The following is a 15,882-nucleotide window of genomic DNA, read 5'->3' on the forward strand; positions in this document are numbered from 1 at the left end:
GCTCAGGGCCCCGGCCTAGTGCGGCCCGACGCGCCGCCTCCGACGCGCCGCCTCCGCGGCCCCACGAGGGCCCGGACCACTCGCAGGGTCACGTGCGGTCTCGCTCCGCCCCGGCCTCGCGGCGGCGGGCGGGGAAAGGCTCGGCCCGGGCGGCGGAACACAGGCGCCTTTGTGCGCGGCGCGGCGGGGTCGGCGGGGCCGGCGGGGCCGCAGCTGCAGCCCCGCGGTGGGGCGCGCAGGCCGCGGGGAGGGGCCGCGCGGCGGCTCCCGCTAGAGCTGTGCGAGGTCGGTCTCCTCCGGAGGCGGTTTCTCTCCGCAAGGCTTGGCGGGGCCGCGAGGAGTAGGAAAGGAACCGGGGAGCTCCAGTGTTTCCGCCCTAGGAGCTGAGGCATCTGGGGAACAAGGGAAGCACCTGAGTTTGTGAGAAAGAGCTAAGGAGCAGCGCGGACAGCAGGAGGGCCGAGGAGGGGGTGGCGGGAGCCCTCGGGGCACTGCGAGGCGGGAACATGGCCTAGCCGGGTGGCTGGAGCTGTGGGGATGCCGCTTGGAGACGCTGCAGATGCTGACCCGGCAAAACGGAGCTGAAGAGTCGGCGCAAATTGCTGAAGCCAAAAAGACACAATCCAGTTCAGCAATTTTTCGTGGTTTTTTTTTCTTTTTTTTTTACTGTTTTGTAGCAGAAATCTTTTATTAAAATGAAATATGTATAATGTCAGTATATAAAATGGACGAAAATGTATGTGGTCCTCAAAACATTTAACTCTGGGCAGCCCGGGTGGCGCAGCGGTTTAGCGCTGCCTTAGGCTCAGGGTGTGATCCTGGAGACTCGGAATCGAGTCCCGCGTCGTCCGGCTCCCTGCGTAGAGCCTGCTTCTCCCTCTGCCTGTGTTTCTGCGCCTCTCGTTCTCTCTGTGTGTGTCTCTCACGAATAAATGAATAAAATCTTTTAAAAAAATCTTGTTAGGAAATACTTTCTTCAGTGTACCTGGAGGGACCTTGGTCTGGCCACTGAGAAAAAAACAAATTAAGGGGGGGGGGTGGCCAGAATCATTTGTTACTTGTCAAAATTTCCATTGTAACATGGATAGAGCGTGCATTTCTACCAGCACTATTTCACATTACCCTGTGTTGCAAACTTCGAATGAGGAAGGTGTCAAACCTCATTGAAACTGAGCTGTGGGGACGCCTGGGTGGCTCTGCGGTTTGGTGCCTGCCTTCTGCCCAGCGTGTGATCCTGGAGACCGGAGATCGAGTCCCCACGTTGGCTCCCTGAATGGAGCCTGCTTCTCTCTCTCCCTGTGTCTCTGCCTCTCTCTCTGCGTGTCTAATGAATAAATAAATAAAATCAAGAAAGAAGAAAGAAAGAAAGAAAAAGAAAGAAAGAAACTGAGCTTTGCAGTGCATCCATAGTGTCTTCTAGAAATACAACGAATTTTATTGGAACTGGGCAGCCTTCTTCCAACCCGGCTATTCTTTCTTTTAATCAGATCATGGCCCCTTTTTTGATACCTAAAAACTATATGACACTTAGAATCATTGTTCCTAATAGCCTCTGTTCAAGCAGATACTAAATACCAGGTACTAACCTTTGCAAATTTTATTATTTTTAATCCTCAACCATAGTATGTTTTAGCTTAGTGAACAAAACTGTTTACTTTGTGGTTTGTTTTGTTTTGTTGGGAGGGGTGGGACAGAGGGTGAGAATTCCAAGCAGGCCTCATATCCAGTGCTAGAGCCCTGTGTGGGGCTTGATCTACAACCCTGAGATCATGACCTGATGAAATCAAGAGTCAGATGCTTAACCAACTGAACTGCCCTGGCACCCCAGATTTTATTTTTAAGTAATCTCTACACCCAACATGGGGCTTGAATTTACAGCTCTAAGATCAAGAGTCACATTCTTTACCGTCTGAGCCAGCCAGGTGCCCCAATCTTGAATTTTTTTTTTTAAATTAGAAAATATTTTGAGTGCTCGCTTCAGCAGCACATATACTAAAATTGGAACGATACAGAGATTAGCATGGCCCCTGCGCAAGGATGACACGCAAATTCGTGAAGCGTTCCATATTTTTCTGCAGCCGCCATCGGTGCTATATTTGGCCTCACCTCCTGCATCAGCGCCCAGGTCCGAGAGAAGCCCGATGACCCTCTGAACTACTTCTCGAGCTGCGCCGGAGGCCTGACCCTGGGAGCACGCACTCACAGCTACGGGATCGGAGCCGCCGCCTGCGCGTACATGGGCATGACGGCCGCGCTGCTCAAGATGGGCCAGCTGGAGGGCTGGAAGGTGTTTGCGCCGCCCAAGGTGTGAGTCCCGCCGCCTCCCGGCTCCTCGGGAAGGCTCACATGTGACTAAAAATAAATTATGTGGATACTTAAAAAAAAAATATATATATATATATATATATATATATTTTTTTTTTTTTTTTTTTGAGGGGATCCCTGGGTGGCTCAGTGGTTTGGCGCCTGCCTTTGGCCTAGGGTGCGATCCTGGAGTCTCGGGATTGAGTCCCGCGTCGGGCTCCCGGTGTGGAGCCTGCTTCTCCCTCCTCCTGTGTCTCTGCCTCTCTCTCTCTCTCTCTCTCTCTCTCTCTATCATAAATAAATAAATCTTAAAAAAAAAAAATATTTTGAGGGCAGCCTGGGGGGCTCAGCGGTTTAGCACCACCTTAGGTCCAGGGCATGATCCTGGAGCCCCAGGACTGAGTCCTGCTTTGGGCTCCCTGCATGGAGCCTGCTTCTCCCTCTGCCTGTGTCTCTGCCTCTCTCTCTCTCTGTGTCTCTCATGAATAAATAAATAAAAATCTTAAAAACAAAAACAAAAACAAATCTCAGTCTTTCTCCATATTTCATTTTGATATTTTTGAAAAAATAAAACATAGATGCAGTTGAAGCCCCCATGGACTCCTCCCTGATTTCATTCCTATTTCTCCTCTCTCCCCAGATATGTATTATTTGAAATCGGTATCTATCTTCCCCTGCGTGTTTTATACTTACTACACTCATATACCCATAAACAAAATATAAATACATCAATTTATTTTTAAGACTTATCCACTTTAGGGATCCCTGGGTGGCGCAGCGGTTTGGCGCCTGCCTTTGGCCCAGGGCGCGATCCTGGAGACCCGGGATCGAATCCCACGTCGGGCTCCCGGTGCATGGAGCCTGCTTCTCCCTCTGCCTGTGTCTCTGCCTCTCTCTCTCTCATTCTATGTGACTATCATCAATAAATAAAAAATTAAAAAAAAATTAAAAAAAAAAGACTTATCCACTTTGATATATAGATTTAGTTCATTCATTTAAATTGCTATTTCTCCATAGTATGATCACAACATAATTTTTTTAAAAATTTATTCATAGAGACACACACACACACACACAGAGGCAGAGGCACAGGCAGAGGGAGAAGCAGGCTCCATGCAGGAAGCCTGATGCGGGACTCCTTCCCGTTCGCCAGGATCACACCCCAGGCTGCAGGAGGCGCTAAACCGCTGCGCCACCAGGGCTGCCCCATAATTTTCCTAATTTTCCTGTTGATGGACTTTTAGTTTCTACTTTTTGTAATTTGAATAATGCTGCAATGAACATTCTTGTTTAGGTCTCCTTATATACATGAGAGAGTTTCAGTTTTGTTTTCAGGAATATACATCTCTAACTCTTCTAGATATTGCTAAGTTCTCACAGTGGCTGTAAAAGTATCATTTTCATCAGTAATAACTGAGAGTTCCTTTTGCTCCACATTCTCAATAGTATAGTATTGTCAGATGTTTTAATTTTTAAAAAAGTAATGGGTGTGAAATGATATCCCATTTTTTCTTTCTTCTTTCTTTCTTTCTTTCTTTCTTTCTTTCTTTCTTTCTTTCTTTTTGGTAAATTTAAAGATTTTATTAATTTGAGAGAGAGAAAGAGCGCAGAGTGAGAGAGAGAGCATGAGTTGAGTGGAGAAGCAGAAGGAGAGAGAGAAGCAGACTCCTGGCTGAGTAGAGAGCCCAACGGGGGCCTCCCTTCAAGATCCTTGGGATCATAACCTGAGTCAAAGGTAGACACTCAATGAACTGAGCCACCCAGGCACCCCTGATATCCCATTTCTGTCTTAATTTATATTTCTTAACTTATTAGTGAAGCTGAGCATCTTTATAAGTGTTTATGGAATACTGGGCTTTTCTTTTTTTGATTTGTCTATAGTCTGCCTATTTTTATTTTACTTACTGATTATTGAAATTCTTTACCTATTCTTGGGGCACCTGGGTGGCTCAGTGGGCTGGGTGTCCAACTTTATTTTTGCTCAGGTCATTTTCTCAGGGTTGTGAGGTGGAACCCTGGTTGGCTCCGCCCTAGGCATGGAGGCTGCTTGAGATTCTCTCTCCCTCTGCCCCTCTCCTCCCACCCGCTTGTGTATACCCTTTCTCTCTTTCAAAAAAGAAATTCTTTACATATTCTAGACGAATCACATATCAGCTATATATGAGGCACACAATCTTCTGGCAACTTGTGTTTTCACTTTGTCTTTTTTTTTTTTTTTGTACATGATAATGTAGTCAAATGTATTAATGTTTTACTTTATATAGCTTTTTGTGACTTGTTCAGGAAATTATTTCCTACCCCCAAGGTCATATAGTTGGTCTTCTATCTATATATTCTTTTTTTTTTTTTTAAGATTTATTTATTTGAGAGAGAGAGAGCAGGGGGGAGGGACAGAAGGAGATGGGGAGAGTCCCAAGCAGACTCCAAGCTAAGCACAGAGCCTGACTTGGGGCTCAATCTCATGACTCTGAGATCATGAGCTGAGCTGAAACCAAGAGTCAGTAGCCCAACTGATTGAGCCACACAGGTGCCCCTCTTGTATATTCTTTAAAATTTTTTGAAGATTTTCTTTTCAAATCAATGTTTTTACCTGGAATTATATTTGTGAATGGTATAAGGTAATTTCATTTTTTCTCCTATGCATATCTAATCCCAGCATCATTTACTGACCAAACAAGAACAATTCAATTTGAAAAACCCACATAACTATAGCCTGGGTGTGGGTGGGTGTAGAGATTTGGAGAGAGCTCTGAAGGGGAGAAATACATCCCAGGGCCAGCCAGGGCCAGTCTGGGCTCAGGCACACTCCCTAGATGGTGCTGTTGGTCCTGGCCAATCCCAGGTATCAGAGGGGAATTTAGAAAATTCTGAGGGAGGCATTTCTGGTCACCTAAACCCCTGTGGGACCTGGTTCCAAACTGGGACTTTCTACCTGATTGGCCTTTGTGGCCTCAGCCATTCCCACTAATGGAAAGTACATCAAAGCATGGGCTTCTGGAGGCAGGCAAATGCCCGTGGCAGGGAGCTGACTTGGCAGGTGAAAGAGCAGTATTGGCTAACATTACAGCTTTTTCCAGGCATTTCCCCTGGAGCTAAAAGTTCCATAGGTCTGTCTTCCAAGTCTTTACAGGGAAGAATTTTTCCAAAATTTGATGTATCACCAAATATCTAGCTTTCAAAATCTGTTTGTCATGGCCTGCCTTACCAATAAATCAAAACCCGTATTTTAGATTTTTGTTGTAGTAACCCCACTTCCATGTACCAATTTCTACATTTTAGATTATAGGGTAAATTTATATAACAAAGAGATTACAAAATATAATGGCTCAGGGTACCTGGGTGGCTCAGTGGTTGAGGGTCTGCCTTTGGCTCAGGTCGTGATCCCGGGGTCCGGGGGATCAAGTCCTGCATCGGGCTCCCCACAGGTGGTCTGCTTCTCCCTCTGCCTGTGTCTCTGCCTTTCTCTCTGTGTCTCACGAATAAATAAATAAAATATAAATATAAATATAGGCTCAAACAAAATAGTAATTTCTTTCACTCTCATCCTACTGTCTGGAGGTGAATAGTCTTCTAAGGTTTGTGGGCAGCTCTGTTTCAGCTGCTGATTCAGAGACCCAGATTCCTTCCATCTTGTTGGCCCACATTTTCCTAAGGTGCTGACCTCTTAGGTGTGGTCAAAGCTGGGTTACTCATGCGACTAGATTCTAGCTGCCAGTCTTTATGTCTGTGTCTCTCTGGTCTTTCTTTGGTTGATTTCTCAGAAAGAACCCATGAGAATAGCAGTCTCTGAGTGTTTGCAGTATTCTTAACAGTTTCTCTGTAGCCTTTCTACTGGAAGCTCAGTTTGGTTGGATATGGAATCTGTGGTTCACATTTTCTGTCTTTGTCTTAAATATGTTACTCTATTACTTTCTGGATAAAGTGTTAACTAACAAAAATTATAATATTTTTCCCCCTTGGTCTTTTTTTTTGCCTGGATGCCAATAACCATTTATTTTTCTTTCAAGTCTAGTAGTTTCAATAGAACACTTATTTACCATTCTGGATCCATTCACCCAGATACATGTCACACTCTTTCAATACACAGTTCCAAGTTCTAGAGTAGAGATCCCTTTTTGGTTGTAGTCACATAGTGGCTTTAAAAATATTTAGAGGTGCCAGGGCAGCCCCGGTGGCCCAGCGGTTTAGTGCTGTCTTTGGCCTGGGGTGTGATCCTGGAGACCGGGGATCGAGTCCCATGTCGGGTTCCCCGCATGGAGCCTTCTTCTCTCTTTGCCTCTCTCTTTCTCTCTCTGTGTCTGTCATGAATGAATAACTAAAATCTTTATATATATATATATATATATATATATATATATATATATATATATATATACCTGAGTGGCCCAGTTGGTTGAGCATCTGATTCTTGATTTCAACTCAGGTCATGATCTCAGGGTCATGGGATCGACCCCCAAGTCAGCCTTATATTTGCCTTATATTTTCTGAAATTTGTCTCTTCTGCTTCCCTCCCTTACTTTTTTTTTCCTTCCCTTACTTTTACTTGGACCTTCCTCCTACTTATCCCTACCCCTGGGATTTCATTCCCAGCAGTTTGTCCTCATTGAAGAGCTGAAGTGCTTTGGAAGGAGCTTTGTTTATAGGACTGAGAGTTTATAGGACCCAGTCTACTCCATCACTGAGACTTTTTTGCTTCTTTATGGTCCTTTTGCCCTCACTGGCCAGCTGGACTCTGCAGGATCCCCTCCTGGCTTCCACTAAGAGTTGCCAATTGGGGGTATGCCTGCTTTCAGAGTACTCAAAAGCCGAGTTCCTTCCCTTTGCTTCCCTCTGCACAGATTCTGATCCCACACAAGTCTTGTAGCTGACAGGGTTTATTCTTGCCAGCTTGAATTTGTGGATTCAGACGAATGTCTTGCTACCCAGGTTTGTGGAGCTCTTATCCATGAGCCTTTGGTATGCTGTCCCAGGTGCATTTTGCTGCCGTGGTAGTTTTCCCTTACTCCACTAGGTTTTCCAAATATTGCATTTATTATCATCCAACCCTAAATTTTTTATTATTTACACAAATTTCCTTCATGAACAAAATAGATTACATCTCTGAACACTTTTAACAGCTATGTTTGTCAGTCTTTTCCCTTGGGTGGAGAATTGCCCCCAGCCCTGGCTTTAATCACTGAGCCTGACTATATAGTTCGTGACCTAGACTAAAGTACTTTTTGTCATGTAATGTGCCTGGCTGCTTCCCCTGCATCTCTAAGAGGATCCTCACAGCCCTGGAGGCTTCAGTCCTGCTCATGACTTTATGTTTCTATTTAGTTCAGGGCCACAGAGATTATAATCTCATGTTTGAACTCAGCACTATCATTTTGGTATTTTCTTTTTGTGTTTTATCTATATCCCTGCTATGTATTTACAGCAGAGGGAGTAGCAAAGGAGTGAACTCACAGAGCCACCATGACTCAAAATATCTCAAAAAGCAGTTTTGAATGAACAATACACAACAAACTGACAAGGCCCTGAGAGGGCACAAAACCAAATAAGAAAGGCTCCCACAGGGCAGCCTGGGTGGCTCAGCAGTTTAGCGCAGCCTCCAGCCCAAGGCATGATCCTGGAGACCTGGGATCGGGTCCACGTTGGGCTCCCTGCATGGGGCGTGTTTCTCCCTCTGCCTGTGTCTCTGCCTCTCTCTCTGTGTCTCATAAATAAATAAATAAATAAAATCTTAAAAAAAAAAAAAAAAGGAAAGAAAGAAAAAGAAAGACTCCCATACTTGGAAAGATAAGAATCCAGTGAAAGAAGGTGACCCATAACATACCACCATAAAACACACAGACAACTGCTCTCTTGAAAGTGATCTGTAGAGCTGTGAGCCCCCAGGAAGAAGCAAGGATTTGTGAGAGAGGGGGACAGGAAGGCTCCTCAGAAGTAGTGGCTTTAGAACAGGTCACTTAGAGATGTGGTTGTGAGAGTGGACATGGCAGTTTGGGGACACCATCCTGGTACCTGGAGCACAGGCTGCCTTGGTGGAGTGTGGAGGGTGTACTACAGGAAGACGCTGGAAGTTAGAGCACAGGTTGTAGAGTTCACACAGATTTAGTTCCAGTCCCGCCTCCGCCAATGACTAGAGGTGTGAGCCTAGACAGTTCATTTCACCTTTCTGAGCCTTAGTTTCATCTATAGAAAGGGAATAGAGTATCCCCTGCCTCAGAGAGTTTAATGAGTATAATTGTTGATAATGTATATAAAGACACAGTAAACTCTTAATAGATAGTACCCATAACCCTTATAAGCATTATGGAGGGCCTTAAATGTCAAGCTATTAAGGTATAATTTACATACAATAACAAACTAAACACTTCGACTGCCACTTACTAGTCCTACTCAGAAGTACTACTCTCTGGAGCATTCCCTGGAATATTACCCAGGCTGTCAGAGTCTTTGTAGTAGGCAAGACAATGGCTCCCAAAATGCCAACTTGTTAATCTCAAGGAACCAGTGAATATGTTAGGTAGCGTGCCAAAGGGGAATTAAGGTTGCAAATGGAATTACGTTTGCTAATCAACTACCTGGATATGGGCATATTATTCTGGATTATAAGAGAATCTGTGGGAGTAGAAGAGGGAGGCAGAAGAGGGAAAATCAGAAATGATGTGAAAAGTACTCTGACTTTGCTATACATGGCTTGGAAGATGGAAGGGGCCATGAGCAAAGCAATGTGGGCAGCCTTTAGAAACTGGAAAATACCAGGAACCAGACTCCCTGCTGGAGCCTCCAAGAAAGTTGCACTGCCAAGACGTTGACTTTGGCCTCAGTGAGACGCAGTCTGGACTTCTGACCTCCAGAACTGTAGATAATGAAAGTGGTATTTTATTTTAGAGTTTATTCATTTATTTATTTTAAGGTAATTTCCATACCCATTGTGGGGCTCAAACTCACAACCCTGAGATCAAGGGTCACACACTCTACTGACTGATCCAGCCAGGTGCCCCAAAAGTATGTTGTTTTAAACCACTAAATTTCTGGTGATTTGTTGTAGCAGAAATAGAGAACTAGTAGAGTCTTGAACAAATACTTGTTGGCTACCTGAACTAATGAATCAAGGACAAATCTACTACTTTTTTTTAAAAAAAATATAATAATCCTTCTAGGGGGTCTGCCGCGGAAACAAGATGATGAAGGGGACGTCGTCGTTCGGAAAGCGTCGCTATAAGACGCACACGTTGTGCCTCCGCTGTGGCTCTAAGGCCTACCACCTTCAGAAGTCCACCTGCGGCAACTGTGGCTACCCTGCCAAGCGGAAGAGAAAGTATAACTGGAGTGCCAAGGCTAAAAGACGGAATACCACTGGGACCGGTCGAATGAGGCACCTAAAAATTGTGTACCGCAGATTCAGGCATGGATGCCGTGAAGGAATGACACCTAAGCCCAAGAGGGCAGCTGTTGCAGCATCCAATTTATCTTAAGGATTTCAACGATTAGTCAAAATAAACGTTCTGGTTTTAAAAAGTAAAAACAAAACAAAACAAAACAAAATCAACAACAACAACAAATCCTTCTAATTTTAGAGGAGAGAAAATTTAGTTTGGATCATACTATCTCCCTGTAAGGTACCCATATCTCAAATAACATGGAATTCCTGGGGATGATGCTAAAATGGTTTTGAGATTGATTGAAAGGGTGATCGTATTTCCTCAAAATTCCTATGTTGAAATGTAATTCACAACCTTTGGGAAGTGATTTGGTCATGAGGCTGGAACCCTTATAAATGGAATTAGTGTGCCTATAAAAGGGACTCCAGGGAGCTCCCTTGATCCTTCCAGCATATGAGAACACAGTAAGAAGATGACTCTCTATGAACCGGGAAGTGAGTGCTCACCAGACACTAAATCTGTTGGTGCCTTGACCATGGACCCTCAGCCTCTAAAACTGTGAGAAATAAATTTCTGTTGTTTATGGTGCACACTGTCTATGATATTCTGTTACAGCAGCATGAAAAAAGAGTTTGAGATAATTCCAGATTGGATGCACCATTGATATGATCATAAATTTAAACTACATTCCCTTTGCTACCGCTCTGAGTGGGCCAACAGAAGGCACACTGACCCCCCACAAAGCAGCTTTCTTTCTTTTCTTCTCTCGGTGACTTCTTGTGCGGTGGTTCTCAAAGAGGTGGAGGGAGGAACATATCACAGTCAGCTGAGTAATCTTATAAACTGTGAATGCCCACTACCTGTTAATTTCTGGTCTACCCAAGGAATCTGCTCTGCCTTCTCCTCACCCTCTACCCCCTTGAGAATCATTGTTTTTTTATTTTTATTTTTTTTTATTTATTTATTCATGAGAGACACAAAGAGAGAGAAGCAGAGACACAGGCAGAGGGAGAAGCAGGGAGCCCGACATGGGACTTGATCCCAGGACTCCAGGATCACGCCCTGGGCCGAGGGGCCGCTTAACCACTGAGCCACCCAGGTGTCCCAGAATTATTATTTTAAAGCAAATGCTATATGGTCAAAAGGCAGAAGTATACACATAGGAATACACAGAGAGGATTATTCTGAATTAAAAAAGGTCTGATCCAAAAAATAAAATAAAATAAAATAAAATAAAATAAAATAAAATAAAATAAAATAAAATAAAAAAGGTCTGAGAGAGAAAGAGAGAGAGAGAGAGCCTATTCTCATTTAGATCTTGTTCTAGCTCTTATCTATGTTCAAACTGTTGGCCTTTCTCCATGGCCAGAGCTTTCCCTGAGCACACAAAAGCCCCAGGAAGACTGACCCAGCTGTGAGTGCCCAGCATGGAGCCCAATATGGGACTTGAACCCAAGACCCCCAGATCAAGACCTGAGCTGAGTTCAAGAGTTGGATGCTTATCCAACTGAGCCATCCAGGTGCCCCTTATCTGGATTTTTAAAAAAAGATATTATTAAATATTAATACCTGTCAAATAAGACACAGAGAGAGAGAGTGAGAGAGCGAGCTCACAAGAAGGGGGAAACACTAGGCAGAGCGAGAGGGAGAAGCAGTCTCCCAGCTGAGCAGGAAGCCTGATGTGTGGCTTGATTCCAGGACCCTGGGATCATAACCTGAGCAGAAGGCAGACACTTAACTGACTGAGCCACCCAGGCACCCTTCCTTTTCTAGATCTTCAGTGAATGGATTGCCTTGACTTCAGGTTCCTAATCTTGCAGAAGCCAGAAGCTTGCTTTGCCTTTTGCTGGGGTTGTCAGGATCACGACTTCCTTTACTGACCCCTGTAACCTCTCTGACTTGAAATACCCTGTCTGTAGCCCTTCTACCCCAGTATATCCTAGTCCTGTAAATAAAAAGCACTCTTGATGATCTTTAGGTTCCTTCTTAGCTCTGTGATTCTGAGATTGTTCTGTCTCTACCATGTTCTCCAGCCAAATTCTTAGAGTCATTTCATGGATGAAGAATCAGATCTCTCTACTGGATTATTCTAATCCCGACTGCAGTTTATTTGCTCTAGAAGGTACTGGTGTCAGGATAATTGCTATTTGCCCATGGCCTGACCATGTTGTTTGCCTTTAGGGATCCCAGATACTTCTACTGTCATTTTTAGTTGGGTTAAAGAAAAAAGCCTTCTCCCTGTTTGTCTTTTAGATTCTCTTGTCTAAGCTGTTCTGGCAGTTCCTCTGTTCCAACCTCAAGGCTGGTGATTCACACGACTCAGGTGGGGCTCATGGCCCTCAGTCCTGGCCATTCACTGCTGCAATCCCTTTTTTTAGCTGCAACCACTCGGTTGGGGTGAGGAAGTGGAAAATGGACTCCATAAGGCCACAGTGTTACCTTTTATAATACTTTAAAATAAATGCTAAATGAGAATATAATTGGTTCCCAATGCCAGAAAGGGCATCTTTCTCTACAAGGAGATGTGTGCATGTGCTCATCTCTGTTGTAATGGCCTCAGGACAGCAATTTGGCACCAAGCAAGAGTAGAAGTATGCAGAAGATGTGTTCAGCCCAGCACGGTCTCTTCCTGAGGTCCCTGGGAGTAGAGGAACTTATCCTGAACCGTATTCCTTTCTGACAGGAAGTTTCGGGGCTTTTCCCATTCCTACCATCCAGAAGTGGCCTATGTCCCTCCCAGTCTTCGGTTCCAGCACTGACTTTCCTCCCACCAGCATTATCCTGGGGTCTCCTGACCCTTGAGTGAGGCCACATTGGACACCCTGTAGATTTAGGTTATGTTCAATCTGTCAGGGGGTCCCAGATTCAACCTGATTCCAATTCTACGTTTCTGGGGGTTTAAAACTAATCCTGCCTTTCTATCACAGGACCAGAGATTTTTCTAGAACCATCTGGACTCCCTGGAGTTGCTGCCAATAGGACAGTAGGGGAACTCCAGCCCAACCCAGGTTGATTGGCCTTAGGATATCAGTGTGCTATCCTGTGATGTCTTCCACTCACCAGGTCAGTGAGCCACAGGCTCTTCCTTGGGTTTCTGAGTCCTTACAGTGGAGCTGTTTGGTTCCTCCAGGAGCACAGGAGGAAAACAGTGAGGAGGAGGAGTGGGGAGAGAAAGACTCATGCAGAAGAGGGAGCGGAAGTGAGTGATGCTGAGGGAGGAAAAAAAGGCAAACAGCAACAGCAGCGGAAGCACAAAAAAATTGGGAATGTGAGGGCGGGAGGGAAAGGCAGAAGGGCAGAGTTCTGCTCATAACAATATTAATCTGAATTCCGGGGTAACATTTTATAGTGACCCATGAAATATGCTTAGGAAATAAGGAAGGAAGCTTGCAGTTCTAATCAATGATAAAGCCCAGTGTTTCCATGGTCCCCAGCTCTGGAAAGAGCTATGGGCTAACTTCCCGGGTTTCTTCTGCAAAATGCCTGGGAGTTCAGAACTGGGGAGATTAGCCAAACCAAGAGGCTTTCTTTGCTGCACTCTTGTACCCCCATATAGGCAGAGGGTCCCCTGTATCACCAAGGTGGAGATGTCAATAGCTCTCTGAAGACAGTTCACTTTATCTCTTTCTTTCTTGAATTTTTCCACTCATTCTGCTTTGTGTCCTCTTTTGTGGACACTCTCGACTCAAGAACACTTTCTCTGGCCTTTTCACTAGAATGCTGCAAAGATCAGATCAGCCCTCATAAAATGTTTTGCATATCGCAAATTACAACACAAGTATTGCAATTAGGACCAAGTTGGTTTCCTTACACACAAGCTTCCAATCCCTCATTCTGATCGTCAAGAAGGGTGCTATTGGTATGTTTTCAGAATTTCACTATCTCCCAAGTCAGCAAGAAATGTTAATGAGAACTTTGAACCACTAGTGGATCACTGGGGTTGACATGAAGTCTCTCTTCTCAGTTGGCCTTGTTTTTGGCTCTAGGACAATGGTCCACCTTGCATCTTTACAACTCACAGCTTTGCTCTCCATTCAGGTAAGCAGGTATTCATTCTAGGGCCAAATTCCCCAAGAGCTACGGATTCAGACTCTGCATACCCATTTAGAGTAAGTCTGCTTGGGCCCAGAACATCTGGACTCCATGTAAATTCTGAGTGTGTGTATATGTGTGTTAGGGTCATGAACATGAAACTTCTACAGAAATAAACGATGGAGTAGCAACGATGGAGTAGCTTTCCATATAATTGTAGTGAAATCACTCTAAACCAACAGGACAGTAGAACAAAGTAACAGAGAAAAGAAGAGCTGATTTCTGGTAGAAATGTAAAGTCAAAATCTATGTAGTTAATAGGGAAAATTAAGAGGGAATTCAATATGATGTCAACACTCAAAAAGAGAGTTTTGGCCTGTCCGGCAGCAAAAGTAACAGGGGAAAGACAGCCTTTTGTAATCTGTATGTCTCAGTCTTCAGGACAATATAGAATCTTCTGGAAAAGACATGAAGCGAACATAAGTTTGAACGGCATGATCACAAGTCATCCTCAGTCTGTGAGGATGCATAACATCTATCTCTGATTAGAAACAATTAGTACTTAGAACACTGCCTTCTTCCATTTCAAGCTAGGGGGGCTAGGGGAGGAGCCCCGAGGACTGCGGCTGGATAACAATGGTGAGTGGTTAATGGAGTGGTCTTGACGGTCTAAACCGTGTCAGCTTTAGTGTCAGGCACTGGCGATCTTTCCTGACCTGAGCCTTCACGAGGTACAGTTAGAGAGACTGTGGCTTCCTGTCCCAGCAAAGGACCAGACGTTGCCATTCGTCAGCCTTACGTCGGTCCGCAAAGAACGGAGTTGGTCCGGACGTACCCATGAGCCCCTTGGACCCGACCCGCGGGAGTCCCTGCGGCCCGCGGTTTAGCGCTTCCCGCCTCGCGCCGAGGTTAGTCTTCGCTCCGCGTCCACCGGGAGGAGCCGGGGAGCACGGCCGCCCCAGAGCTGCGGCGGGGCTGAGGGGGCCGCCCGCCCCCGGGGGCTCGTACAGCGTCTCCACTCCTTCCCCCGCCAGCAAACGCAGAGGTGAGCCTCCAGGCAGCTCCCAGAGCGGGGAGGAGGGGAACGGGGGGAGGGAGACAGCGTATCAAAAGGCACTTCCAAAACGAAAATGATTTCCGTGGCACACGGTGCTACCGAGGGAGAGGTGATGACAGCCTCCTCCCATTTCAGGAACAGTTCCCAGAGTTGTCCGTGGGCGGACTCACATGACACATCCTCACACCCGGTTCCATCCTGTGCTCTGTTTGCTCCTCGTTCGCGGCTCGGGAACAGCGGCCGTCCACGGCCGTCCACGTCGTGCTATCTGAGCGGGAGTCCCAACCGGTCGGTCGTGCGGCTGAACATCCAGGCTGCCGGCCTTGTGGTGTGCTTGTGCCGGGTTGATCCTTTCCAGCTGTGAGACCTCAGCAAGCTTGCTCAGCCCGTGCAGTGACCTGCAGTCTTGAACGGTGGGAAGGCCCATACCTCAGGAGAATTATTATGAAGAAGTCGCTGGCTCTTCACAGCGTTTGGGTGTGAAAAAATACTTACGCACGTTGCTGGAGGAAGTAACGGCAACAATGCAAATTTGCCCGGAAACTCTTTTGAATCCAGTTCGCCTTTCTGTGAAATAAAATTTGGGTTGTGGCATTTTTTGATTGATGTCTCTATATGAGGAGGTTTTTTGGCTTTTTCGTGTTGCTGCTTTTCTGTTCTCACTGCTGTGAGAATCTTTGCCAACACACCACTGACATTTGAGGAAGAGAATAGAGACAGTTTGGCTTCTTGTAAAGACTCCTGTTTCCTTGGTGATGTAAATAATTATGGAACATATAAAAAGTTTTTAGCAAATTCAGATTTGGTTTTGAAAAAGCAGGTTTAGTTACCTATGATAAGGGCTACAGGAAGAATCTCAGCAAGAAATTCTCTTTTTCTGTTTGACTCACTTTAAATTAGAAAATCTTCCCTGAAAGACAGGGCCTACGGAGACCCCCATTCTAATGGCGATATAAAATGTGCACTTTCCGGGATTCAGGAAAACCACCCAGGTGTGGGGGTGGCTTCAGGCCCCAGCTCTGACAGGACAGTTTCCTGCCATCTTCAGCTTTACTGGGAGACTCCTGTCCCAAGGGCAGACGCAGGGCCCAGGAACTCCAAAGGAGAGGCTGAATC

The 15,882-nt window shown here is 45.4% G+C and overlaps 2 protein-coding genes, 1 long non-coding RNA gene and 1 other non-coding gene across 4 annotated transcripts; all 4 read left to right on the forward strand.

The window, feature by feature from the left end:
• The first annotated feature begins 734 nt into the window (after positions 1 to 734).
• LOC129504115 (NADH dehydrogenase [ubiquinone] 1 alpha subcomplex subunit 11-like) lies at positions 735 to 2,374 on the forward strand. Its single transcript, XM_055316622.1, has 2 exons — positions 735 to 775; positions 2,059 to 2,374. The coding sequence occupies exons 1-2, from the start codon at positions 735 to 737 to the stop codon at positions 2,309 to 2,311; spliced, it is 294 nt and encodes a 97-aa protein (XP_055172597.1). The 3' UTR covers positions 2,312 to 2,374.
• LOC129504280 (U6 spliceosomal RNA) lies at positions 1,969 to 2,072 on the forward strand. Its single transcript, XR_008663321.1, has one exon. It is a non-coding gene; the product is annotated as a U6 spliceosomal RNA (small nuclear RNA).
• Positions 2,375 to 9,471: 7,097 nt separating the features above from the next.
• Positions 9,472 to 9,770, forward strand: LOC129504265 (60S ribosomal protein L37-like). The gene has a single exon (XM_055316887.1). The coding sequence runs from the start codon at positions 9,477 to 9,479 to the stop codon at positions 9,768 to 9,770; it is 294 nt and encodes a 97-aa protein (XP_055172862.1). The 5' UTR covers positions 9,472 to 9,476.
• Positions 9,771 to 14,182: 4,412 nt separating this feature from the next.
• Positions 14,183 to 15,368, forward strand: LOC129504212 (uncharacterized). The gene is made up of 2 exons (XR_008663317.1): positions 14,183 to 14,754; positions 14,902 to 15,368. It is a non-coding gene; the product is annotated as an uncharacterized LOC129504212 (long non-coding RNA).
• The last annotated feature ends 514 nt before the right edge of the window (positions 15,369 to 15,882 follow it).

This window comes from Nyctereutes procyonoides, unplaced genomic scaffold, assembly GCF_905146905.1.
Source record: "Nyctereutes procyonoides isolate TBG_1078 unplaced genomic scaffold, NYPRO_anot_genome, whole genome shotgun sequence".
NCBI classification, from domain to species: domain Eukaryota; kingdom Metazoa; phylum Chordata; class Mammalia; order Carnivora; family Canidae; genus Nyctereutes; species Nyctereutes procyonoides.